This window comes from Centropristis striata, chromosome 10 (assembly GCF_030273125.1).
Source record: "Centropristis striata isolate RG_2023a ecotype Rhode Island chromosome 10, C.striata_1.0, whole genome shotgun sequence".
Classification (NCBI taxonomy): domain Eukaryota; kingdom Metazoa; phylum Chordata; class Actinopteri; order Perciformes; family Serranidae; genus Centropristis; species Centropristis striata.
The window spans coordinates 35,533,557-35,560,436 of NC_081526.1; the positions used below are offsets into that span (position 1 = coordinate 35,533,557).

Below are 26,880 nucleotides of genomic sequence, written 5' to 3' on the forward strand. Positions count from 1 at the left end.
ACTCCTGGTCTCTGTCTCCTGGTCTCTGTCTCCTTGTCTCCTATGTACATGCATCTTTTTAAAATCTTTTTTTTTTTTTAAATCTTTCCATGAACTGACTGTTTCTCCTGTCTCCTGCAGCTGGAGAAGCTCCTCCTCGACCTCCTCGGCTGCCTGCAGAGCCGTTCTGCTCTGGCGTTTGACTCTGAGCTGCTGGCTCTGCTCTCTCCGCTGCTCTGTGTGGTGTTTCCTCATAAGAACAAGCAGCTCCGCCTCGCCGTCACGCAGTTCTGGAACGCCACCTTCGCCAACTCCGTCAGCCTCACCTACCCCGACGACATCAGGTGAAAACCTCTCACATTTAATACTGCGTTTACATTTTAACCCAGAAGAAAAGAACCTTTATTCATGTCCATGGACAGAGCTGCATCTGTTGATCACAGTGGTAGAAAGCAGAATGAAGATGTCTATTAGAGGTTTACCAAATTCAGTGTCGGTTACTTGCTGAGTTATTCATTTCCTGTGTGAAGCATTCTACCAATCGCTTCAGAAGCTGCAGTGAACTGGTGGAGTGTGGTTGGAAAGGTGCAAGTTGCTCATGCTGCAAGAAGGCTCACTGGAATTGCACAGATGTTTATAGTTGTAAATGTAACAAATAATGAAAGTGAAGCTAAAAAATTTAAATTAAATGTATGCATGTTATCCATTTTTCACAATACATGCACTGTATATGACCTATATTAATATGTCCGACCGACAATTATGTAAATAATTGGCAAAAATGAGCACATCTATTTGATCAAATAAACATCTATTGATATTCACAATAGCTTTAAAGGACTCCTTGACCCAGAAAATGTAGATTTTGACACCAAGATGGACCATCTAAGTGGCCTGGAAGATATATTGGTTCTCATAGACTTTATATGGCTGCCATCTCCGATCCGTGATCTTGATGAAGTGGCTCCCATCAAAAATTTAAACTTATGGTGATAGAGAGCATGTTGAAAACATTTGGTGCTTTTGTCCGGCGTGCTCCCTTTATTTTGAAAAGCTGCCTGACTAATTTGATGCTTTTCATTTCTGTATTTGGCAAAAAAAAATAAAAAAATAATCATTTTCTGGCTAATTACAAAAGGAACAAACACTTCCATCAAGCTTCTCTCATGAGAATCTTCAAAATGTGCAGAGAAGTTTGTTGGTGGCTGATGGAAACGCTTCCTTTTTTTCTCCTGCTGTTACTTTAACTGAAATAACAGTAGGAGGGTATAATATCACAGCTTATGCTCTTAAATCATCAATGACTGCATAGGGCTGAATTTCAGGCTTCTGAAGAGAGAATACAGTATAGTTTTGTATACACAAACTGCTACGATGGGAACACAACAAAAGAATTTTTTTTTAATTTAGTCTCAGGCCAAACAATGAAGAAGTTGATATTATTTATCCAGGTTTATTAATGGCTTCTCCTCCACACAGACCGATCCTGAGCCAAGTGAAGCAGAAGACTCCGATCATTCTCCCGGGCTTCGAGGTGGTCAGTGTTCCTGATGAGCTCAGTGGACAGTATTCAGTGAGTTCTGTAACCTCTCTCTGTGTTTCTATGTTATCTTCTCTCTTTGCTCTTGTTGTTGGTGTCTGATGCTGTTTGTGTCTTCAGGGAGAGAGTTCCCAGCTGGAGACGAAGCTCAGCGGGATGCCGGTGTCCTCTGTGGGGAAGAGAGACTCTCTGCTGGGGAAAGCTGCTGAGCTGAAGGACAGAAGCTCCACCAAGACCTCCAAACCTGTCTCTGTAAGTTCAGACTCAGTAACAACAAAGTGTCCTCATGTTTCACTGCAATGTATCAAATTTATATAAATCTATAAGTCCTGCAGCTCTGTGGAATCGGCCCAATCATGGCTAGAAGCGGGAACAACTCAAATATGTCATGTGCAGAATGGCCGAAATCATAAAAGAAGGAAAAATATAAGTTGAAATTTTTACAAAAAATGGAAAAATCAAGGCATCTATCCATATAAATAACATATTTCCAATGCAGAATAACAGTCAGAATGGCCGAAATCATGAAAGAAGGAAAAATAGAAGTTGAAACTTTTACAAAAAATGGAAAAAACGAGGCATCTATCATATAAAGAACATATTTCCAATGCAAAAATATTTAACTATTTCCATTTTTACAAACTCTACTTCCAGCCTGTCCTGTCCTCTCCCCTCTGCTCTGTGCAAACAGTTTGCAGTTCAGTCCGACTTTCAGTGAATTTTTTTGTCACACAACTGTTGGCCTCAGCACAGTTGTCTCATGGCTTTAGAGTGCTGTTAACGAGTGAAAATTTGCCACAAATTTACATTAAACTTCAATCGTTTCTCCCCTTAAATATTGTAAACTCTCCACTGTAATCTTGTAAAGACGAAAGAGCTCAACTAGCAGAAAAATGGACCTAAATACAAACATACAGTCATGGAAAAACTCATTAGACCACCCTTGTTTTCTTCACTTTCTTGTTCAATTTAATGCCTGGAACAACTAAAGGTATATTTGTTTGGACAAATATAATGATAGCAACAAAAATAGCTCATAAGAGTTTAGTTTGTTAATATCTAAATGGTTTTCTTGATAATGATTTTGGTTTTTATGAAGAGAACCATGGAAAGTCAAATAACTTTTTCCATGACTGTAGGAGCAGACTGCAGGATTGTTGATCAGGCATCTTATTAATGTTTGTATTTAGATTAATAACTTGATCCATTTTTGTTTGGTTGTTCCAGCAGCTCTTCGTTATATTTTCTATTTGGTGATATTACTTCGTAATTTAATTACAGAGACAAAATATTCTTGCAGATATTGGTGGCACAGATATATTCCAAACACTCAAAAGCTAAATGTAAGATTTATGGAAATATTAATCTATACTTCTTGTATCTGCCGAGTCACCTATTCCACTGTTGGCACATACATTGTTCCCCTCAGTTGCTCTGCCAGCTGTTTCATCACAGGCAACCTGAAAGATGCTTCTTTCAACATGAGCCTTAGAACAAATAAAAACAAATAAAACTGAACAGTGTTTTTTTTAAATTAAGACTAATTTTAAAATTGAGATTCATTTTAAAACCCACTTTTATGTATTGGTTTTTACCCAGCATGAGACTCGCTTTGTTTTAGTTGTTTTTGCTTGTTCTGTTTTTATTGTTGGTCTGTCCTGCCATGTACAGCACTTTGTATCAGCTAACGCTGTCTTAAAGGGCTCTATAAATAAAGTTGATTTTATAATTTTTTTTTATGTGTTGCTTAAGTAAGATGAGAAATTTCCCGTTGTGCAATAAGAGAAATCAGTTTACCATGTGAGATTTGGTTTTTAATTTCCCATCATCCAACTGTTGCACAACTGGTTTCCAATGTGTTCCTTCGTCAGACTAAGCTGGACTTTGGCTCTCCTAAACCTCCTCCCAGAGGAGTTTTGGAGGAAGACGCCTCCATCGACTTTGTCTTCATTCCTCCCGAGACAAAGGAGCGAGTTCTGACGGAGCACCAGAAGGAGGTGAAGAGGACCAAAAGGTCAGATTTGCCCATTTGTCCGTAGAAGTACTTTTAACTGCCTATGTTGTCAGTCTTGTTTGGAGCTAAAGTTTTCTTCGGTGCACAGGGTCGACATTCCTGCCATGTACAACAACCTTGATGCTTCTCTGGACACGACAGTGTTCACCCAGTACACTCAGAGCCAAGAAGACTCTCTGTAAGGCCTCACAGCTGCTACTACAATCAAAACAAACCCCATTAAAAACTCAACATTCACATAATAAACCATGTTTTTATTTCCCACAGGGACAAACTGGCAACTCAACAAGCTGACAATGTTACCAAAGAGGCTCCCGAAGAGGTAACACAAACACACACCCCCAACACTGACGACAAAATAAAAGAGAATCAGTGCTGCCAGGAAAGAGCTCCACTGGGGGTGGTTTGGTTTTCTCCTGTTATTTCTCCTTCTGTGTTCTGCCAAAGTGAGAGTGAATGAAACAAGAACTCCTTGTTCACTGATACTTGCAGAACCATTTGAGGAGTGGGAACTCTAGCTGGAGCCTCACTTTTTTTAACCTGGAAATTTGTGAATCTTACTCCGTTAGAACAGATACCATTTGGGAGCATTAAGACTGTATTGGGGTTTTCTGCACATTCCTTTGGAAGTCCTTGACTTTTTCAGAAATGTTACCTCAAAAATGTTGCCCAAAAACACTTTTTTTCTTTTAACACAGAAACCAGATAATCTGTATCAGTTTCTGGTGCTTATTAACGTCATAGAGGGCAGAGCAGGGTTATCCCAGATGTGTTTCTCCACCACTGCCCCCCCGGCTCTTCCTGGGGGATCCTGAGCTGGCCACATGTTTTAATCTCTCCAGTATGTTCTGGTTCTGCGCCAGAGACCCCCCACAATTGGGTTGGTGCAGGAAAATATCCCCATGTGGTGTCCAGGAGGCATTGTTACGATGACAATTTTCTAATCAGCCGCAGAAGTTCCCACATATTCTTACAGTGCATGAACATACAGTAAATTATCATCATTGTTGTTTTGGTTTAGAATTGATTTAAAACCGTACAAAGACTTCTTAAAAATGTGTTCAGGCATTGGTATATTATCTTTATGATTTGCTCATTCACACAAATTTGAAATTGGCTCACTTTGAGTTAAGGTCAAGAAAGAAACTTAAATTAAATCTTTAAATGACAGTTTTTAGAGCAGTAAAAACATTTACATCAGTATGTGTCTGTGATGACATGACTGGCATTTGAGACTAGTTGCTGATAAAAAATGCCACCAAACATGCTTTTTAATATGAAAATGCATTTTTATTTTAATCCTTTGCAGACAGATTTAGTTACTTGCAGTTGGTTTCTTTCAGGTACCTCAGAAAGATGTGGAAAAAGAGGAAGACTCTGAAGTAATAACTAAAGAGACTCAAGACTTTGCCAGCCCAAAAGAAGAGAACATGGCAGAGAAACACGAGGAGGAAGAGGCCATCCCTGAGTTGGCAGATGTTTCCATGGAGGACGATGCAAAGAGTGATGATAAAGCAGAAGAAGGCACGAGTCCTAACATCTCTGGTTCTTCAGATTTGGTGTCAGGGACTCCCCAGAAACCAAACAGTCGCCGTCAGTCCTTTATCACTTTGGAGACGTATGCTGAAGGAAAGTCTGCCAGCCCTAGCAGCGCCTCCAAGTTCACAGGTCCTCTCATAAAGACCCCCAATAGCCAAGAACACTCTAAAACCAACAAGAGGTCGTCCTCTCGGGCTTCCAGGACATCCACTGCTCCCAACTCTCAGGATTCCCAGTCCTCTCAGACAGGAAAAAGCACACAGCTCCCAGTGAGTGATGCTCTTGAGTCCCCTGTGAGGCCAAAGACAAAAAGTGAGCCAGTAAGGCTGACTGAGAGACTGCCCAGCGACCCAACAGACGATGAAGACGTTATCCCTGACACGCAGACTGAAGTGGAGGGAAAAGGGGATACAAAAATGTCTTCCTTATCAGAGGAACTTAAACCCTCAAGCCAGGAGGAGGAATCTGAGACTATGGATGATTCCCAGTCCTCTGAGAGCCAAACCTCGCCAGGTGAACCCAGGCGGTCTGGACGCAGCAGAGTCAGACCGTTGCTGCCCGGAGAGGACCCTGAGGACCGGGAAAAGAAAAACGCGTCCAAAAGGAGACGCTCGGGAGAGGAGCCTGAAAGTGATTCTCCAAAGTCATCGCAAGGCAGACCAAACACGAGGAGTAAACAGGCTGCAGAGGAGGATAGCGGCAGACTACGGACAAGGTCTCGGAGTGACAAGAGTGATTTAAGCCAGACCAACTCTCAGGGCAAAGCGAAAAAGAAGATGAAGCTGTACAGCAATTCAGAGGAGTTCCTTGATGAACCTAAATCCAGAAGGAGAAGCACTAGAGGGCAGGAGTCCAGCCAGTCCGACCTGATGTCTGATAGTGAAAGCCAGTCGCAGGGTAGACAGAAACGGCAGCGCAGAGCATCATTGGAGATGAAGGATGAGGGCGGAGTTGAGAATAAGTCCAGCAAAACTGCCACACAGGAGCTTATAGAACCGGCCCAAAAGGATGACGAGCCAAAGAAAGAGTCTCAAATCATCACTTCTTCTCCTCAGATTGGTGGCAAATCCCAAGAGGTTGAGATGGTAGAACACCCTGATAAAGATCTTGATAAGCTAAAGAATTCTCAAGTTGCCACTTCTCCTCAAATTGGGGGCCAAACCCAAGAGGTCGTGAGTGTAGAAAAGACTAGAGAACATGTTGACAAGCTGCAGAAAGATTCTCAGATTGTCGCTTCTTCGCCTCAAACTGATGGCAAATCCCAAGAGGTTGATGTTACAGAAAAGGGAGATTCTCAGGCAGTCTGTTCTCCTTCAGCTAATAACCAGTCCCAAAATGGACCAATCGTTACAAACATGTCGGTGAATAAATCCGAGGTCGGAGACGATGTCAAAACGAGTGAAAGCACAGACGAGAACCTCAGTCAAGAGGACTCTCAAGGGATCACACCCTCTTCTGAGAGCCAGTCGCGGCGTAGATCCAAAAGAAGCAAGGCCTCGTCAGAGGCGGAGTCTGAAGATAAAAGTGAAAGTAAAGATTCATCAGAAAGGCAGACTAGGTCTAACTCTCTCCCCAGAAAGAACAAGGTACAAGAGGAGCCGTCAAAATCAAGTCCTATCTCCACCCCGGACAACTCTCAGTCCTTAGATACTCCAGAGTCCTCTCAAGGCAGAGGCAGATACTCAAGACGAAGATCTACTCCAGCGGTGGTGTCCAGTATAGAGTCCTCAGAGTCTGAATCCACGGAGGCCAAAGAAACTCCTCCGATAGCCAAAAAGAGAGGAAGGAAACCTCGAGCATCTCTTCCAAGTCCTCTCACTGTTGTACCAAAAGATGCTCTTAATAATGATAATGTAAAGGATGCTTCTGATGATTCTCAAAAGGCAGACTCACAGAGCATAGAAGTTATAAATTCAGTGGATTCACAGAAAGATTTGCAGAGTTCTGAAGCACTCCAAGGTACACAAAGCCTTGAGGTGCAAAGTAACCTAGATTCGCCAATGGAGGTAGATGCAGCTGTCGAGAAAACTGAGACCAACGACGTAAATAAGAGCGACTCGCTCGGAGCGTCACCTCAGAAGGAGAAGGAACTCCAAACGGACTCTCAACCAAACACTGAGAGTACCTCCTCACAGCAACGAGACACCAGGGACCTGCCATCTGCTGAAGTGCTTGAATCAGCTGTGATCAGCGCTGAACAGACTTCGAAAGAGTTGCCCACTGAGCCGTCTGTTGAGACAACCACTAATGAGACAACAGAGAAACTGCAGCTCTCTCAGTCTTCAGAGGAGAAAGTTTCCGAACCTGGTGACATTGTTGCAGACAAAGATGACGATTCGGACTCAGACCACCGAGAACATCAAGATGTTCCAGTGGAGGACACAGCAGAAGAGAGTAAGTCTTTGGGCCAAAACCTGATGGAGTGTCCAGATGTTCAAGAAGATTTTTCAAAGGAGCAGGAGGAGGAGGAACAGTCTTCATCCAGCACAGAGGAGGAATCAACAAATCAGCACACAGAGGCCAGTGCTGACGACCTCCCACCTCCACAGGAGATCAATAAAGACGTCGACGCTCCGATGGAGAGTCCGGACGATGAGGATGTTGAGGACGATGTCGTTGCAAACTTGGACGCTGCACTGACTGAAGAATGCAACGCTTCAGAGTTCTCAGAGGCAGCAAGCAAAGAAGTTTTTCTGGATTCTCCGGCCAAACAGAAGGACCTGGAGGCTTTGATGGCGGCAGAGATCGGCCAAAGCCCCAGCAGCAGCAAGACCAGAGGAACCTGGTCTCCCTCAGCCTCCCCATCCACAAGTATCCTTAAGAAGGGCCTGAAGAGACCGCTGGAGCAGGACAGTCCCTCGCCTGTTGTCAAAGTAAGGGACAAAACACTTGTAAAATGTCAAGATGCATTTCAAATACACAAATTTAACCGAAAACATTCTCTTCTGACTCTGCAGTCCAGACGCGTGTCTTTTGCTAATCCGATCCAGCACCAGGAAATAGCGGACGACATTGACCGTCGCAGCCCCGCCATCAGAACCAGCTCGCCCAGGAGGTCCAAAGTCAGCAGCATCCCACAGCCCAAGGTATGACCCCGGCAGCATGGTTCTGAATCTCCAGTTTCCTTTACAAGTGACATGCTTTGATCTAACATGACGCCCTTCTGCTCCTTATTCTAGTACGTCACCACTCCGACAAAGGGCCTGCTGGTCCTGAGTCCCAGAAATCTGCACAGTCCAGGTTACAAGAGCTCCAAGAAATGCCTGGTATGCACAAACACACTGACGTAGACAGTCCTAGCTACGTGTTGGCAAAAAAAATATGCAAAGATTCCAGGAGACAGATTAACAATATTTATGTTTATTTCCACAAGTCCAATATTAACACTTCTTATAGCTCCGTTTTTGGTTTCCACCAACTTTTCCACCAGCATTTGTAGCATTATTGTAGGAGTGGTGTAGGAAACTCTGTCGGTTTCTCAAACATCTGAAATATTTTAGTAACTATTGGATGGATGGACAAAACTTTTTATAGACGTTCATGCTGACAGATGTCCAGGTTACGGCCTGTTTGGGAATCTGGACTCCAACACCAACACTTGACAATTGACAATGCACCTCGACCAGCAACATATCCCTTCAATGTGCTGTAAACTTCGTGTGGTGGCTAAAAACTGATTTCTCTGTTGGTTCATCGTTTCAAATTACACTTAAATATAAAATATAAATATTTGTATTTTGACTCAGTTTTAATGATGGAAAAAACTATAACCAGCTTTTTTCTGTTTTTCCCCTCCAGATTTCTGAAATGAGTCAGGAGCCGCGGCCGGTCTCCAGAGACTGTATCTACCCAGCGCTGGTCAGCTGCCTGGCCCCCATCGAAGCTGTGCTGCCTCAGATATCCTCCAACATGTGGTGAGATGAGGGCAATGTTTGGTGTGTTGGCTCAGATATTTAAATCTGTTTTATCTGAATCCCAGCAACAAATGTTGGAGGAACTGTGGCATGGTTGGCGACCATAGTCGTATATTTTGGGACTGCCTGAAAGTACAAACATTTTGGAAAAATGTTAAAGAAGAACTGGAAAAATTTTGGCAGTGGAACTTCCAATGGACTCTTTATTTTTATTAGATGTGTTTCCTGACCACCTGTTTACCACAGAACAATGTTATATATTACACATTTTGTTGATGATTGCAAGAAAAATTACTATAAATTGGATGAAGAATGACCCCCCCATGATCACTCAGTGGTTACAGAAAGTGAAACATGTCTACATGATGGAATATATGGTAGAGTTGGTGGTTCGATCCCCGACCATGGCAGCCTACATGTCCAAGTATCCTTGAGCAAGATACTGAACCCCAAATTGCTCCCGATGCTGCGTTCATTGGTGTGTGAATGAATTCCCAATGGTGGCAGGTGAGACCGTTTAGGGTAGCCTCTGCCACCAGTATGAATGTGTGTGTGAAAGGGTGAATGAGCGCAGTCTGTAGTGTAAAGGGCTTTGAGTGGTCGCAAAGCGACTAGAAAAGCGATATACAAGTGCCGGTCCATTTACCATTTACCGCCCAGTTACAGCTAAAAGTACCTGTTTTTATGAGAAGGTGGGCCCCAGTTACAGACTATATTGGTTAAGACTCTTATACACTATTATTATCTAAATTATCCCTTTTTATTATTTTTTTTTTGGCATACAGAACCAGATAAAATATGTGCAATACCCTTTTCAATAAATGTGCATAAAGGCAATAAAGAATCTGTTTTATCTGGTTGTTACAGCTGCTATTTCTCCTTGCAGGTCTCGTGGTTTCGGGCAACTCGTTCGAGCCAGAAACATCAAAACGGTGGGTGACCTGAGCGCTCTGACTCCCAGCGAGGTCAAGGCTCTGCCCATCCGCTCCCCCAAGATCTCCAACGTCAAGAAGGCGCTTAAAACCTACGAGCAGCAGGTACGTCAGGAGGACGAAGGACTGCACAGACACACGTGATAACATGAAGTTCTCTTCCTTGACCTGTGAATGTTTTCTCTTCCAGCGTAAAGGACGAGGCGTGGATGAGCTGAAGAGTTTTGATGAGATGGAGAGGATGACCTCTGAGCTGGAGGACAGCAGCGCTGCTCAGAACCAGGACGAGGACGAGAAGACCTCAGGAGAGACGCTCGGTGTGTAACAACTCTTTATTTCTTTAATAATAATCCACAATTCTAAATTTAAGGGTTTTATGCTGCGACTCAAATTGGATATCCATCTCAAAGTTTATTGATTTAATGAAAATCTACTTCCCGTCAAAGAATCAAAAATAAAAATAATTTGACTTTTTGTGAAGTAACCTTAGCCATGAGCCAGTTAGCTTAGCATTAATGAAATAGAGGAGAAAATCCCTTTGTGCAAAGCTCAAAAGGCTACCAGCACCTCCTGAACTTAACGTCACGTCATTTTTGTTTAAATCGGAACAAAAACTGTTGATTCCATCCTGTGTGCTTGGGGAACTGTCTCTTTGCTGTAGCATTAGATTTACTGTATAGAAATTTCAGCAGAGTTAGATAAGAGGATCAAAACCACTTTTCAAAGTATTTCTCAATATGTCAAACATGTCTTTAAGTTAGTAAACATCAAACTTGTCCCTGAGAGTCATGTTTTATTTCCTCCATGCAACTTCAACCACGCTGAGAAGCAGATAACTCTTATTGACAGTTTTTGTAGATTTGGCCTTGATGTTTTCTATCAGTAAGTAGGCAGTTAAATGTTTTCACTTCTATTATTGCCTGCAACACAACAAATATTTAACAGTTAATACTGTTAAAATATTTGTGGCTGTGTTTTTGGCCTAATTGTTGAGAAAAACATTAATCTCATTAAAACTCTCATTTCTTCTCCCTGAAAGCTCAGCAGGACGTTTGAATATCGCTCTTAACAAACACATAGGTTCGAACTATTTAAATATATGCGCATTATGTCCATAACAGGAGTACAAACTCATGACACATTCCTACTTGTATAGGTATTTTTTATTTCAGTTTTAACATGAAACATACCTACACATTACAAATGAAGTAAATGAACTACCCGAAAACTTTGACCTATCTTGTTACAATTTGCTGCATGTAAACGGCACCGAGTGACGCTATGCAAGTGCAACTCCTGCATCCTGTTTTTTTTAAATATTCAAATATATATTTGAATTTCAAATGTTCGTCTACAGCCCTAGGGGATAGAAGGACAGTTTTGGGTGCAGCATGCTGGGGTTTTGATAGAAATAGTGCTGTATTTGTAGTGTTGCAGAAAGGAAAGCTTCTTAAGAATCTTCTTAGATTCTTTCTTAAGTCCTTCTTAAGAAGATTTCTAAGGAGACCCTACGTCAGATTCATCAACGTGTTGATGTGTGGTATGACTAATTGACGGCATGATTTCCAATTTACTTGATTCATGTTAAAGCGTTGGCACATTTAATTTAATTAAAATTTAAAATTAAAAAAAAAAATGGAATGAATAAATACATAAATATGACGGAAATTTCACTGTAATGTATTTTATTGAACTTAACAAAAGAAGACAATGCCAATGACCATGCCAACATGTCAGCACTGAAATGTGCTTAAGAGTTCTCCTGAGTGTTCCTAGGATTTGTTCTTACCTAAGAAAAATCCTGGATAAGAAAAAAAATTCACGAATGCCACAATCTTCGTAAAATCTTCGTTCTTAAGAACGGTTCGTGAATGAGGCTCATTGTCTCTTTGTGTTTGCGTCAGCTCCAGATCTTAACGTCCTCTTTGTGTTTGCAGCCACGGCGCTGCTGGACGAGCCGGCGGCTGCAGACGGGCGGCCGGAGCACGACGTCCCGGAGGACCAGACGCCCGACACGCCGGCCACAGAGCAGAGCGCCGAGGGCCGGACGCCGCCGCCGCTGCTGCTGTCGGAGGTGGAGGCTCTGAGCTGCAGGATGAATCCTGGAGAGCTGGCCGCCTGCTCCCCAAAGCAGCTGGTCCAGGTCCACGAGCAGCTGGGAGGCCTGATGAGGCGCGTGGTGGAGGAGCTGCAGACGCGTCTCTGCTGCACCGACGACCAGCCCTGAGGACACGAGGAGGAGACCAGGACACGAGTGGACATGAGTGGACACGTGGAAAGACGCGTTTTTCTGAGCGGAATCTGCAAAGGACGTTTTCTTTCACTGCAGACGTATTAAATCAAAAGATTTTATGAAACAGGATTTTATGGCGTCGTCCCACCTTTAACCTTCCTTTGCTTCAAGTGTTTTTATATTTAATGATAGCAGCACTTTTTCTCCATTTGTAGCTCGAGCTGTTGGATAGTTTCTACGATTTTAAAAAAACACTGAAAGGGAATCACAGTCATACTTTTTAAAGCTGTGTCTATAGAAGAACTTTTTAATGTTTGCAGTCTGGACACGGACACTGAAACAACTTTTAAGACTGCAGAAGAAAATTAATTTGTACATATACTTTCTTTCGTCGTTGTCTTCAGCTCATCAGTGCTCTTGTATATTTTGTATGATTTCTTAGTTTGTTATTTCACTTTGTCTTAGTGCATCTTTAGTCTCAGAGCTTCCTGTAGACGCTGGTAGACGCTCCGCACTTCAGTCTTAATTTGTGGTTTTAAATCCTTCAATAAAGGACAGAACTTATGATGATTTTTCCTTTTACGCTTCTTGATTTGCAAAGATTGTTGCTCATAATGTGTTTGGGAGTTTAAATAGATTTTTTTTTTTTGTTTGTTTTTTTAAATTGGAAACTGAAAATGTTGTTGCACAGGTGATGGCAAGTGTAACTGACTGGGGCTCAGTTTCTTTATTCTGTGGAAAAATTAGGGATGGGTACCTAATTCGGTACTTTTAAAGGTACCGACCGAATTCCGCCGAGTACCGATTCATGTAAAATCAAACGGTACCATGTTTCGGTACGTTAACGGCGTTAACTTTAAACTGATCATTGATTTCAACCTGTTTTCATTTAACGTCTTTGATAAACAAGCGTGCTGACGATCGCACTATTTTTTATTTTTTTATTTACCTCCTCGTCTGGTCCTGTCTGCTCACCGCGGCCACTAGCTGCTGCCCTCTTCCACCCGGCTATCGGCCTGCTAGCCGCCAGCTGCTATCTCTCCAATGTCTCTACCCGGGCTTGGCCTTCGTCTGCCTCCAGATTGGACCTTCCTTACTCCGTTTGCTCTCTCCATTCTTCTGTAGACCAGTCATTAGCAGCTAGCAGCTAGCTGCTGCATCTCTGGTCCTCCGCTAATACTCCGCTCTTCAACTCAGGAATATTACCTGCCACTTTACTTCAAACTGCCTCGCTGAAATTAAATCCCTCAGACTCCTGCGTCATCCTCGATATGTGCACAGAGCAACTCGACTCAACTTTGTTTATTCCAACCATGCTATGCCCACAATACTGTCTGACCGGTGCTTACGTCGCACGTTCACTCAACAATAAAGCACTGCTCATCTTGGATTTTATATTGTTTTGATATTTTTTCAAGTTTATATTTTGAGAAATAAATATGTTGAATTGAAAAAAATAGATTTTATTATTGAACAAATTAACATTCATTACCACATAAACAAACGCAAAAGTACTGAAAATTGGTACCGTTGAGTACCGGTGCCGGGTATCAGTACCGTATCGGTTCAAATGTGAAAGGTACCCATCCCTAGTAAAAAATGGATTCAGAAGTTATCTGAAGATGATCTGAGGTTTCAGCAATCCATGCAACCGATTTGTCTTCCATATTTACAGAATTAAATCCCCTCTTTGAGTTTATTTCAGCTATAATTTTATGTCTGACCTGAGAAATCGGGTCTCCAGAATCAGAATAACCTGATTTTCTGCAGCTCTTCCTCCAGTATTCATCAGCTGGTAACTGGATTTCACTTCACAACATTGAGTAACTTTGAGCAGGACAATTAAAATCAATGCCGGTTTTTTAACTCTGCACCAAGTTCACAGTCCTGCATGCAGCATATTGAAGATATTTGCATGTTTCTGTGGTTTGTGTGATGATTCGGTTACATTTGTAAGCTTCTTGGTTTTTTTTTTTTTTTCAGCAAAGATTGTTGCTCAATGTGTTTGGGAAGGATGCATCAGAGAAATGGATTTATTTGATGATTTAGGTGCCAAAGAACCTTTTATTATGAGACATGATAAACTAATATACAATCACCTTAACATGTTGTGTTGCACAGGTGATCTGCAAGTGATTCACATGGTTCCAACAGTTTAAAATTATCTTGAAATGCTGTAAACTGGATCAACAATGCTGATCCATGTGCACTTAAAGGGATAGTTTGTTTTTTGCAGTGAGCTTATGAGCTACTTGATTGCAGGCAGCGTGCAAATACCTTAACAAATCTGAACTATGCCTTTAATGCTTCCTATACATCAGAAGACTGAAAAGTTTTGGAAAAGACTCCCGGAAAACTATCAGCTCACAGCTGCTCACATCTAAAGACAAGTGTTCAGAGTTTTTAGTCCAAGCCTAGTGTCACACTGAGATTTTAGACAGACTGTGGATCCTGCAGGGTCACTATTTACAAGACTACAACTAGATTCTTTTAGCATTTTTTTTTTCCTAACATTCAATTTTTTTCCCATCATGTTCTTAGTAAAAACTTACTAAATGGAGGAGAAGCAGCTTTTGGCTCCAGCTGCTCTAGTGTGTTCAGTGGTTTGTGTCGGAAAAAACAACAAAAAGAAGAGAAGACGCCACAAAATGCCCCTCACAAAGCTGAAAAGGGGTTTCTGATTTTTTTCTGACATGAAAAGTTGACTATTTTACAGTAAAAATAGATATAAGGAAGAAAAAAGGAAAGGAAAAATTAGAAATCATGATATAAATTCATGTCATTTAATTATAATGTGTGTAATTGAATAATTATATTCATCAACTCTATCAACTTTCATTTAGTTAATCATAAATTAATCATTGATTATTACTTATTTATACATTTATTTATATATTTTAACTGGGTCTCCTTACTGTTCTCTTTACTAAGAAACAGCGGCCCCAAAAATTCTGCGTGTGGCCGTAAATATATTACATCACTATATTTTTATTTCAGACTGAGCTGACGAGCATTACCGTGATATTAATTTTTTGAAGTGGTTTTATTGCCGGTCTGGAACCGCTCATCTATTGATTGTTGATTGTGTTACGTCACTGCAATTTGCAACGTTTGATATGATCCAAACCAAGACTATAAAAGACTGATAGGAAACAGAGCAGATTACTACCTTACACTTAACAATCGCTGTGACTCCAGTAAAACTCCTAGATTTACTAAAGACTTCCAGTTTTTCAGTCTGGGACTGGGGACATCTATTGGTGTAAAACCAGCATTAGAGCACTTGAGTGAGTTTTCTCCTGCAGGTTGTTTGCAGCTTTAATTCTGTAAGTTCTGGCCACTAAAGCAGCCGTGTGAAGGATTTGGTGGCATCTAGTGGTGAAGCTGCAGGTTGCAGCCACCTGAACATCAGCTCAGCTCCTCCAGATGTGGAGCTGAATCTACGGAGGCCTTCAGGTAACTTCATCATGTAGGAGTCCCTCTGGAGCCAGTGGCTGTGGACTCCATCTTTAATCCAGGTTTGTATCACTTAGTGGGACTCTTTTTCATTCTGTCTCTTAAAGTAAACTTACTGCACTGCAAAAAAGCCAACTTGTATTTTTTGGCCTAAAACAGTGATTTAAGTTGGTTTAACTTGGATATATAAATTATTGACATTTAGGGCAATAATGTAAGTTAGCACAACAAAGGAAGCCAGTTGTCTGCTCAAAAACAAGTTGGTGAGTTGTTGTTACTTATATCTTTAAGTTGGGGTTCAAAACAAGGGACAATAGTTCTGATAACTCTTATTTCTTTGTTGTGAAATGCGGGAAAGCGGTGAAATTCGGTCACCAGAGAAAGCTAGCGGCTAACTGATACTAGCGGCTAACTGATGCTAGCGGCGCTGCTTGTTACAGCTACAAGAGTAGCCATTAGCGTATCAATGCTAACTCAAAATTGTGGTCACAACATTAGCTGACATTTCATAGCGGCGTTACAATCGTGCCAATTCAGCACATTGCAGAAGTTAGCAGAAGTAAGGATTAAAAGTTATTACAATGTAAAATTATAAGTTAGTACAACTTACAGTTGAGTTGACAAAAATCTGAATTCAGAGTTGAGCAAACTCAAAAACAAAACTTAAAATATTTAGTTTAATTGTCCAACTTAAAATTGTATCGAAGTTTGTTGCCTTGAAATTTTGAGTTCACCCAACTTTTCTTTTTTTGCAGTGTGTAGCTCAACCTGTAATATCGGGGCATCTTCTGCTGGGAAACTGAAAGTTAGCCAGACTAGGTAAAAATAATCCTGCCTATATATGGAACATGTGTAGACAAAAAAATCAAAAATGTTTCAGGTGTTTATACAGGTGCATCTCAATATTAGAATATGATAGAAAAGTTTGTTTATGTCAGTAATTCAATTCAAAAAGTGGAAATAACACATTATATAGATCCATTACACACAGAATGAAACATTTCATGTCTTAATTTATTGAATTTCTTCTAATTATAATGTTTGTGGCTTAGATTTAATGAAGACCTAAAACTCAAAATGCCTCAAAACAATGTAATATTACATAAGACCGATTTTAAAAAGCATGTTTAATATGGAAATGTTGGCCTCTGAAAATTATGTCATCTATATGACGCAATACTTGACTTGAACTACTGGGAATGGAGTTTTCCATTATATTCTAATATTCAGATGCACCTGTACATGAATAAAATTTTCATTTCTACCAGTAATCTCCCTGAAGTGGGCACAGGTTGTTTTTTCTTCTTGTAAAAATGTTTTCAAAGTTTATCTGAATTTAAATAGTTTCTAGTAACTCATCTTGAATTTATTGAATTTGTTTTGGAACCAAATCGACTGAAAAAAGTCAGACTAACAAAAATAATCCTCATTTAAGAGCTGATATCGAGACATTTAACATGGTTTTCTTGATAATAACCAAAACCTTTACCAAGAAAACCATATTAAATGTCTAGATATCAGCTCTTAAATTAAACTCTTATGAGATATTGTTGTTGTTATCATTATATTTGTCCAAACAAATGCACCTTTAGTTGTACCAGGCATTCAATGAACAAGAAATTGAAGAAAACAAGGGTGGTCTAATCATTTTTTCCATTACAATAGATAGATAGATAGATAGATAGATAGGAACTTTATTAATCCTTTAGGAAATTGCAGTTTCAGCAGCACAACAACAATACAATGAAATAGAACTAGAAAATTTCCTCTGGGGAAATTCTGAAAGGGCCACGGGGGCTACTACCGGTGTGTGTACACTATGATGAGATTCTTGACAGGCTGGAATTTCTAGCCTCGAACAGAAAGCATTTTTGGCAAAACCATAATACCTATCATTGATCCGACTTCACTTTGAGCGTCCTGAGTTCTTCCTGAACGTCTACATATGTTGTTTTTTTTTGAGAAAAATGAAAAAATAGCTTTGTTAAAGCGATCTAAAAAAACTGTTACATCTCCCTTTTTCCGAAATCTTCCTGCGTTTTTAATATGGGAGCCAATGAGGCTGTTGGTGCGTGTTGCTGGCGCATCTTTGCGTCGTACGCCCAAACTATAACTCTGACAGCTTTACCAGAGGATTGTGAGTGAGAAGACTAATTTTCCTATGTTTCTATGTATAAATTATTTCTGTAGATTGGAATTTGCGGCCTGGAGCGCAGTTTTCAAATTTATTTTTTGACAATTTTTTCTCTCCCTCTACACTCTGGCGATGATGTCACACACTGTGACGCGAACATTCCGTGCAATACACACCCATTATAATCTCAGAATTTCTCCAAAAATGATCATGGTCATTGAACAGGGATTGATAAAAAACTATATGACCTATCGAAACGTGGAATAATACACCGATACACAAGACTTGTGTCTACTGTTTAAAGTTTAAATGGAGTCTCCAGGTGAAATTATGCCGGAGAAGTAGATGTTTAAAAATCTCCAATTATTGTTCTTTTTCGCTCATTTTTTTTGGCCGTCCCATTCATTTCAATGCAAAATTTTGGGCAGTTTTTTGCAACTTATTGCGAAAAATCCCTACAGCTATTGCTGTATGGGACCAGTGCTCGGTGCGATTGCCCCGTGGCCCTAATAAAGTTAAAAACTAGTATAAATGTGCAAAATTAGAGAATGCAAGAGACAATAAAAACCAAAATATAGATACATGCTGTTTAGTGTTTAAGACAGCAGGTTCACAGTTCTGCATGCAGCATAGTGAAGATATTAGCATGTTAGCGTTGTGTTTTCCTGTCTGTGACCTCTCTGTGAGGTCTCTGTGTTTACAGCAGCAGCAGTTGGCTGGCAGCCTGCTCTGTAAATGTAAAAGCAGTAATGATAATATAATGCAATGTGACAGAAGGAGCCTGTGACTGCTCGCTGCTTCCTGCTGCACAGCGCCGCCTGATGAGCAGAGTCTCTCTGCTTCTCTTTGGCTCGCTGTGTAAGTAATTATCTGATTATCTCTGCAGAGCGCTGCCAGGGGCTGCGTTGCATTTCCACACTTTATGGAGATAAGTCGGACTCAGCAGCGTGCAAGCCCAGCAGATCTGGCTCCAGGAGCAGGGAGCTCCTCCAACAGACATCTGCTGCAGGACGGGAGAGCCACAGCCGAGCAGAGCCGCCGAGGTAAGACACACACACACACACACACACACACACACTGCACGGCACCATGCATGTGGACACACAGACACTTGAACTGGTTAGAAGCATCTTAACCGGCTCTGATGTCAGTTTATCATGTGGCAGAAGAGAAATCTGCAGCTGCACCATCACTGTGTTAGCAGAGTTACAAACATACTGACATACTGTATTCACAATGTAATATAAATTGTTTATAGTATATGTATATATATCATTATTTATAATATTTGTATGTGACTATATTGATTATTCATATATGTATGTATATACTGACCCATTAAGGGGTAGGACAAGATAAGTTTTTTTACTTCTTCCTACCCCCTTTCGAGCTCGCAGAAGTGTCTGTTTTTTTTTTCAATTTTTTTGCTTTTTTTGTTTTGTTTTTTATTTATTCATCTATTAATATTTAAACTTGTTTTTTTTTATTGCTTGCATGTTCGAAATAAAGACAGTCAATCTCATTTCTCTGTTCCTTTATGTTATGTTTATATTGTTCAGGCTGATTTTGTAATTAGTTAATTGTCTTTTGGAAATCAACACTTACTATAAATTCAGTGCAAAACAGTTTGCATGAGGATTTTTCTTCTAAAAAAACAACAGCGGCATCTTTTATATAACAGTATAAGATCTCATGCTGATTTGTTTCAGGATTAGATATGTTTTCTGAAATATATAAAGTATTTTTAGTAGTGTGTTATTTTCTCCTGCTGTGTTTTACTTGTTACAAGAACAATACATTTAAAGCTTCAATAGAAATCTTTGGAATGCAAAGAAAGCTGCACTGAAAGAGAGAAAAGTTAAAGGATTTAGGAGTTTTATTTGTGTATTATTTTATTTTTAGAACTCCCCGTTGTGGAAAAAAAGACTTAAAAAACGAACATGAGTCCACCTGCTGCTTCTCTCCTCCAGGGAACAATAAATTAGTTTTCTGCACAACAAGAAAGTCATTTATGTGGTTTAACGTGTTGAAGAGACGCTTTATAAACGAGTCCTCAGATCAGATCTTTAGACAAACCAGAACATGAGAACAAATCAATAGTTTAATCAAATCAATAGAGTAAAAGCATCAAATAAATCCTCCTCATCGTTCTGTTGAACCTGTTGAGATGTTTCTCTGTTGTTGCTGCAGGAGACGAGATGCTGACTCAGCTGTTTCTGGGATGGACTGCCTTGCTCAGCGGCCTGCAGCCGGCTGCTGCCTCCATCACCACCAGTGAGGACACAGGGGACACACAATAGACACACAGGACACACAGGACACACAGGACACACAGGACACACAGGGGACACAGGGAACATACAGGAGAAACAGGAGACAAACAGGGGACACAGGAGACAAACAGGGGACAAACAGGGGACACAGGAGACACAGGAGACACACAAGAGACATACAGGAGACACACAAGACACACAGGAGACACAGGAGACAAACAGGGGACACAGGAGACACACAGGGGGCATAGAGGAGACACACAGGGGACACACAGGGGACACACAGGAGAAACAGGAGAGACAGGAGACAAACAGGGGACACAGGAGACACACAGGGGGCATAGAGGAGACACACAGGAGACAAACAGGGGACATACAGGGGACATACAGGAGACAAACAGGGGACACAGGAGACAAATAGGGGACACAGGAGACAAACGGGACACACAGGAGAAAAAGGAGAAACAGGAGACACACAGGAGACAAACAGGGGACACAGGAGAAGCAGGAGACACACAGGAGACAAAGGACACAGGCTTGGTTGTTTTGGTGTGAGGACAGGTTCTGCTGATGCTGGATTAGCAACTTTTTCTGCAGGACTTTCTTCGTTAGAATTAGATTTTAAGAGACGAGCACACAGCCAATAAGAACCCTCTCTCTCTCTGACATGACCTGTGATTGGCCCAGGAGATTCTAAAGCATAAAAGAGGAGCTGAACCTGAATATCAACCTGCTGAGAGGTTTCATGGAGGTTTTATCCAATGACGCAAGAAAAAAAAACCTGCTGAAGCTTTAAAGCTCAGAGAAACTTCAGGAGGTTAATGTGTTATTTTACATTTTGTCTGTCTGTCTGTCTGTCTGTCTGTCTGTCTTCAGGACTCCTCTCTAACAGAAGGTTGTCCTCTCTGAGGTGTTCAGTCTTCATCCCTCCTCCTCCTCCTCCTCCTGTGTTTCCTACAGTCAAACGGCAAGCAGAGCTGATGGTGATTACACACACACACACACACACACACACACACACACACACACACACACACACACTGAACCTAACTGCTGCTGTGTGTCTTTACCTCTTCAGGTTGATATAACTGAACTCATCACAGGACTGAAAGGAGAAAAGGTACGAAACACTAAATGTTATGTAATAAACTGCATGTGAGTCTGTCTGTATCTGAGGAGGTGGAGCTGTCAATCACCTGTCTGACCTCATCGATCAGCATGTGATTTAACCCTGCTGACCTCTGACCCCCCTCCTCCACACCGACCTGTTCCCAGCATTCAGTGTGTTTGAAAAGCAACAATTCAGCTTTATTTAACGCTCCTGTTATGTTCGTTTCTCAGGAACAGCAATAATGTTCATGGGTCAATTTGATTTAATTATCCAAAAGTGTCACAAACCAAAAAATCTCAATAAACATTGTTTATATTTCATAATTAACTCCACTACTAACCATCTCAATCAATATTTAGTGCAGTGGTGTTCTTTACCTCTCACAGATCAGGTTGAGGAGAATTCACTCGTTTTTTCATAATAAATGCACATTAAAACTTTTTCTTAATCTACATTGGAAAGACCAACATACAAAATACAATACTTCTACATGACAGTGATTTTTTAAAATTTAATTTTACATTTTATTCCTACATAAAAAAATTACAAATTACAAAGCAAAAGTCATGACACCTGCATTCTCACACTTAACAGATGACCATTTTAATTTTTATATGTTGATTACACTTATTAAATGCAAGCAGAAGAAGTTTCATCCAGAAATAATACTTTTCACTTTTTTTATTTTTTTATTTTTAAATGGGTCAATCTGACCCACAACATAACAGGGTTAACAGTACAGATAGATTTTGTGAGCAGAAATGAAGGTTTAAACAAATCCAATGTAAAACTGATTTTACTCATTTAAACTTCTAGAAACACACTAATTTCTATAGTGAATGTGTCATTCCTGCTGATAAGATGACAGACTTCCTTGGACAGAGTCTCTCCCTCTGTCTGTATCTCCTTTAATGTTTCTGTGTTCTGAGCGTCAGTCTTTGTGCACAAAGCTACAAAAGTAGCAGATGCAGTGCAGGAAAATGCAAATCTAGCGAGGTGAAACGCCAAGACAACAGAGCTTGTTCCAAAACCAGAATCAATCTGAGGTTTGACTCATTTTAGTTAAAGCTCTGCATCGATTCCTGCAAAGTCTGCCTTTAAGTCAGATTACTCTGTCTCTGAACTCCTTCACAGCTTTCTATTTATTTACTATAATCACTCTTCATGTTGTTTGTGTTCAAAGGGCTGCAGAGGACCGAGAGGACCCAGGGTACAGTAGCACTCACTACTGCATTCATCTCTATATATATTGTGTGTGTGTGTGTGTGTGTGATGTGGAGCTGCAACATGAAGTGTGTGTGTGTGTTTCAGGGCCCACCAGGTGTGACGGGTCCAGCGGCAGAACCTGGAGCCCAGGGACCCCTGGGACAGCTGGGTCCAAAGGTCTCAGACAAACTAAACTATGTGATAGAAAAAACAAATAATAGGCAAATCTCTCTTTTATTTGGATTTAAATGGATTTGAGTTCGAACAAGCTGTTGCCACCAAAATTTTCCGTCTCAGTAATACACTCCTCCATATGTACAGGTACATCTAAAAAAATTTGAATATTGTGAAAAAGTTCAATATTTTTTGTCAGTCATTTCAGAAAGTGAAACTTATACATTATATAGATTCATACTTTTTCAGAAGCCTGACATTTGTGTTTAGAATATCCTTTTTCTTTATTGATCTTATGTAATATTCTAATTTTCTGAGACACTGAGTTTTGTGTTTTCATTATCTGTAAGCCATACTCATCAAAATTACAAGAAATACAGGCTTGCAATATTTCACTCTATGTGTAATGAATCTATATAATATACCAGTTTCACTTTCTGAAATAACTGACAAAAAATATTGAACTTTTTCACAATATTCTTATTTTTTGAGATGTACCTGTAGAGTTTTCTTGAACATAAAACAGTGTGTTTCCAGTAACAGCCTGTGTGTCAGTGATGCAGTGTGTTGGTGTGTGCAGGGGGAGAAGGGGGACCGAGGCTGGAGGGGACTGTACGGGGACATCGGGACTCCTGGGATGATAAAGGTACAGAGCAGCTTCATGTTCTGTCTTCATGGAGTTTGTAGAAGCAGCAGAAGTAACACAGGAGACAAACGCTGAGCTGAGCAGGGGTCTCCTGACTCTAGGGCGGAGGTCTCCTGACACTAGGGCGGAGGTCTCCTGACTCTAGGGCGGAGGTCTCCTGACACTAGGGCGGAGGTCTCCTGACTCTAGGGCAGAGGTCTCCTGACTCTAGGGCGGAGGTCTCCTGACTCTAGGGCGGAGGTCTCCTGACTCTATGGCAGAGGTCTCCTGACACTAGGGCGGAGGTCTCCTGACTCTAAGGCAGAGGTCTCCTGACTCTAGTTCTATTTTTATCTTTTCATAGCATAAAGGTTATAGTAAAAGCATAATTTTAAATGCTTTAACTGGTTTTAATTGGACATTATAGACTTAATATAGATACTTCTGTAGTTAAAAAAGAACATGTGTTTTGAAAAGTGCTCTTTAAATAAAGATTTTTATTATTATTATTATCATTATTAACCTCAGTCACAAGAGACACTTGTGAAAATGTGAAAATGATTAAAACAATAAGACGATTGTGTTTGTTCACAGGGCAGTAAAGGACGGAAAGGCTTCAGGGTGAGTGACAGTTTCTCTTGTTTTAAACACGATGAATGGTTTTCAAAAGAACCTTATTCATTATTTTTTAATATACTTTTTTTTTTCTCTTCTCCTATTTCTTTCTGTCCATCAGGGAGAAAAAGGAGTGAAAGGAACCAGAGGAGCTCGGGGAGAGACGGTCAGGGAGAAGTTTACTTTTTATTAGATGAAAATGTAACAAAATGTTAGAAATGTATAAAAACACTTTGTACTGGTGTGTGTGTGTGTGTGTGTGTGTGTGTGTGTGTGTGTTTTCAGGGTGAACGTGGCGTTTCTGCAGCACCTGGAGAAAAGGTACAAGACATAATAAGTATAATAACCATAAATTTAAAATAAAATGATGTGAGTATCTATGTGTAACTGTGTGTAACTGTGTGTAATTGTGTGTTACTATGTGTTACTCTGCTGTGTGTTTCAGGGCGACCCGGGTCAGTGGGGGGACGCGGGTCAGAGAGGAGAACCAGGACCCAGAGGAGAGCCTGGATCCAGAGGAGGCCTGGTAGGAAATACAAATATACAAATATACATTGACATTTGAAATACCTGTTTGTTTGCATAATGCAACATTTCATTATTTTCCCTGTACTAAACTCTGGGGGAATTCTTATTTTTTTATCTTTTCATAGCATAAAGGTTATTGTAGAAACATAATTTTAAAGTCAGGACTTCATGCTTTAACTGGTTTTAATTGGACATTATAGACTTAATATAGATACTTCCAAAGTTAAAAAAGAAAAAAAAAACTGACACTGTTGCCAGAATGTATGCCACACTTTAGCCAAAATTATACAAAAAAATGAAATGGCCAAAATGTCTGTAGTGAGGCTCAAAGGTTAGAAAGAGTTGTTAAATAATCTTTAATAAGACTCAGCTGATGAATGTAATAAATCGTGTGTTCAGGGGTTTAAAGGATCTCAAGGACTTGCTGGAAAGCCGGGTCACTCTGGACCTGCAGGACTGTCGGGTCAGACCGGAGATCCTGGACTCCCCGGACAAGGTGAGTAAATATACTCAAGTACACATTTCATTTACATTTTATACTTGTGCTCCATCAGACAGTTAATCATTTAAACTGACAGAAAATTAATGTTAATCTATTTAGATTTCTCATTTAAAAACATTTACACTTTTCCTTTTATTGATGTTAATAATGTGAATGTGTTAGTAATGGTGTTGAGGTTTGGTGTCACTTTGAGCTCCAGTTTCATTTTTACTATATTTATGGAGAAAAAAATCAGAAGATGAATCCAAAATGAAAATTATCATAGTTAATAGTTGAAAATGAGCTCCACCACTAAAATCCTGCTTTTACATGAATGCATGTGTATCTAATGCTGCGACATATTATAGTAGAACACAACAACTCTTTTAAATCACAGCATTGTTTTCTGCATTTTCTGTTCAGTAAAAAAGGTTTTCACATAAAAAAAAAAACACGGATTCAGATCGATGCTTACATGTTTTGCTCCAGTCGACTCACTGATTAACCCTTTATCAGGCAAATAACTATATTTGGTAACTTCAGGTAATATTTTGAGAAAAAAGTTGCAAATTTACTAGATTAAAGTGGCAAATCTGCGCGAAAAAAGTCGCAGATTTAGAGAAAAAAGTGGGAAAAAAGCTACTCTTTTCTCCCAGATTCACCACTTTAACCCTTAATACGACACTCAAAATACTTGCAAATTCCAAATTTCAACCCTAGAGAATATTGGAGGATGTTACATACAACCAGAATGTGTAAAAAAAACATCAAAATAATATTTTGAAAAAAAGGTTTACGAAATTAAAGTGGCAAATCTACGAGAAAAAAATGTGCAGATTTATGAGATTTAAAGTGGTGAATCTGGGGAAAAAAAGCAGTTTTTTTCCCACTTTTTTCTCGTAAATCTGCGACTTTTTTCTTGCAGATTTGCCACTTTAAATCTCTTAAATCTGCAACTTTTTTCTCAAAATATTACCTGAAGTTACCAAATGTAGTTCTTTGCCTGATAAAGGGTTAATGTATCTGTGTTGTTGCAGTCTACGTCCTCCCAGGTCTGCAGGGAGACTCCGGAGAGCCGGGTCCTGTCGCCACATGCAACTGCTCAAAGGTTCAAACCCCAAAACCCCTGAAGGACAGAGTCCAGACGGTCAGTGCACACACACTGATACATTTAATCTAACAATGCTAAATAGAATAAAACATAAATGTTCCCATGTGAAGTGTGTAAACAAGGCCTTCGTGTCTCTGCAGATCTTTGTTGCAGATGGAGAGCGACAGATGCGGAGGCTGCGGGGCGAGAACGTGATGGTGCTGCGGACCGACAAGAAAGCTCTCTACATCTACTCCCAGTCCCAGTGGATCAACGTGCTGGTGACTCCTCCTGCACCACAGACACCACACCTCACTGTCCGCTTTTAAAAGAAATCTTAAAACCCATTTTTATTCACTGGATTTTAACCCTCTATGGTACGGTGTTACCCTCAGGCAGCATACCCTTTTTTGGCCTGTCAAATTTCTACAGTGCATGTTTTTGAGTGATGCGATACTTTAAAAAAGAGATAAGAGTCTAGGGAACCAATAGCAATGCTTTAATTTGTCATATGACCTCCAGGAGGCCATATTGAAACCCTTTTTTGCAGACTTTTCCAAAGGAAACAGTTTTACCATTTTGCGCCACAAAAAAACACTCAAACGTCATTTCCTGGCCCTTTTCCATCTGGAAAAAATATATTCCTACTGATAGGTGAGTAAACTTTCTTTTTTTTTCATACACTTAGACTGACATTCATTTCAATGGGTCGTTGGTTCAATGGTGCAGACAAGAAACGGGTTAAAAACGTTCCTTTTATAATGTTTTTTAAATTTAAAATGTTATGTATTGTACCCTGTTGAAGCTACGGACTCTTTTACATATGTTTATTAAATAAATTATGTTAAAATTAATTTAAAAAACTTTCTTTTTCACTTGTGCACCGTTATGGTACGATGTTGCCTACGGGCAATAAACCCCAAAAACTTCCGCAAATTTTTTTTTTAAGGAAATGTCTTCAGAATATGTTAATTTAGTCTATTTTCAGACAAAAAACACTCCAAACTTGCGTACCATAGAGGGTTAACTCAACATG

At 40.3% G+C, this 26,880-nt stretch overlaps 2 protein-coding genes across 2 annotated transcripts in view; both read left to right on the forward strand.

The window, feature by feature from the left end:
- Nucleotides 1–12,721, forward strand: part of rif1 (replication timing regulatory factor 1) — a 30,687-nt gene extending 17,966 nt beyond the window's left edge. The window contains exons 24-36 of the mRNA XM_059342933.1: nt 121–323; nt 1,459–1,552; nt 1,640–1,771; nt 3,391–3,533; nt 3,622–3,711; nt 3,801–3,855; nt 4,877–7,945; nt 8,030–8,158; nt 8,252–8,338; nt 8,871–8,986; nt 9,873–10,023; nt 10,109–10,235; nt 11,856–12,721. Coding sequence (XP_059198916.1) covers nt 121–323; nt 1,459–1,552; nt 1,640–1,771; nt 3,391–3,533; nt 3,622–3,711; nt 3,801–3,855; nt 4,877–7,945; nt 8,030–8,158; nt 8,252–8,338; nt 8,871–8,986; nt 9,873–10,023; nt 10,109–10,235; nt 11,856–12,145 — 4,686 coding nt within the window. The 3' untranslated portion in view covers nt 12,146–12,721. The remainder of the gene's footprint in view (nt 1–120; nt 324–1,458; nt 1,553–1,639; nt 1,772–3,390; nt 3,534–3,621; nt 3,712–3,800; nt 3,856–4,876; nt 7,946–8,029; nt 8,159–8,251; nt 8,339–8,870; nt 8,987–9,872; nt 10,024–10,108; nt 10,236–11,855) is intronic.
- Nucleotides 12,722–15,467: 2,746 nt separating this feature from the next.
- Nucleotides 15,468–26,173, forward strand: LOC131978648 (acetylcholinesterase collagenic tail peptide-like). The gene is made up of 14 exons (XM_059342357.1): nt 15,468–15,669; nt 18,628–18,784; nt 19,932–20,015; nt 20,891–20,997; nt 21,093–21,134; nt 22,309–22,335; nt 22,437–22,508; nt 23,086–23,151; nt 23,725–23,751; nt 23,867–23,911; nt 24,191–24,271; nt 24,673–24,769; nt 25,792–25,901; nt 26,006–26,173. Exons 2-14 carry the CDS (start codon nt 18,664–18,666, stop codon nt 26,171–26,173), a joined length of 1,047 nt encoding a protein of 348 aa, XP_059198340.1. The 5' UTR covers nt 15,468–15,669; nt 18,628–18,663.
- The last annotated feature ends 707 nt before the right edge of the window (nt 26,174–26,880 follow it).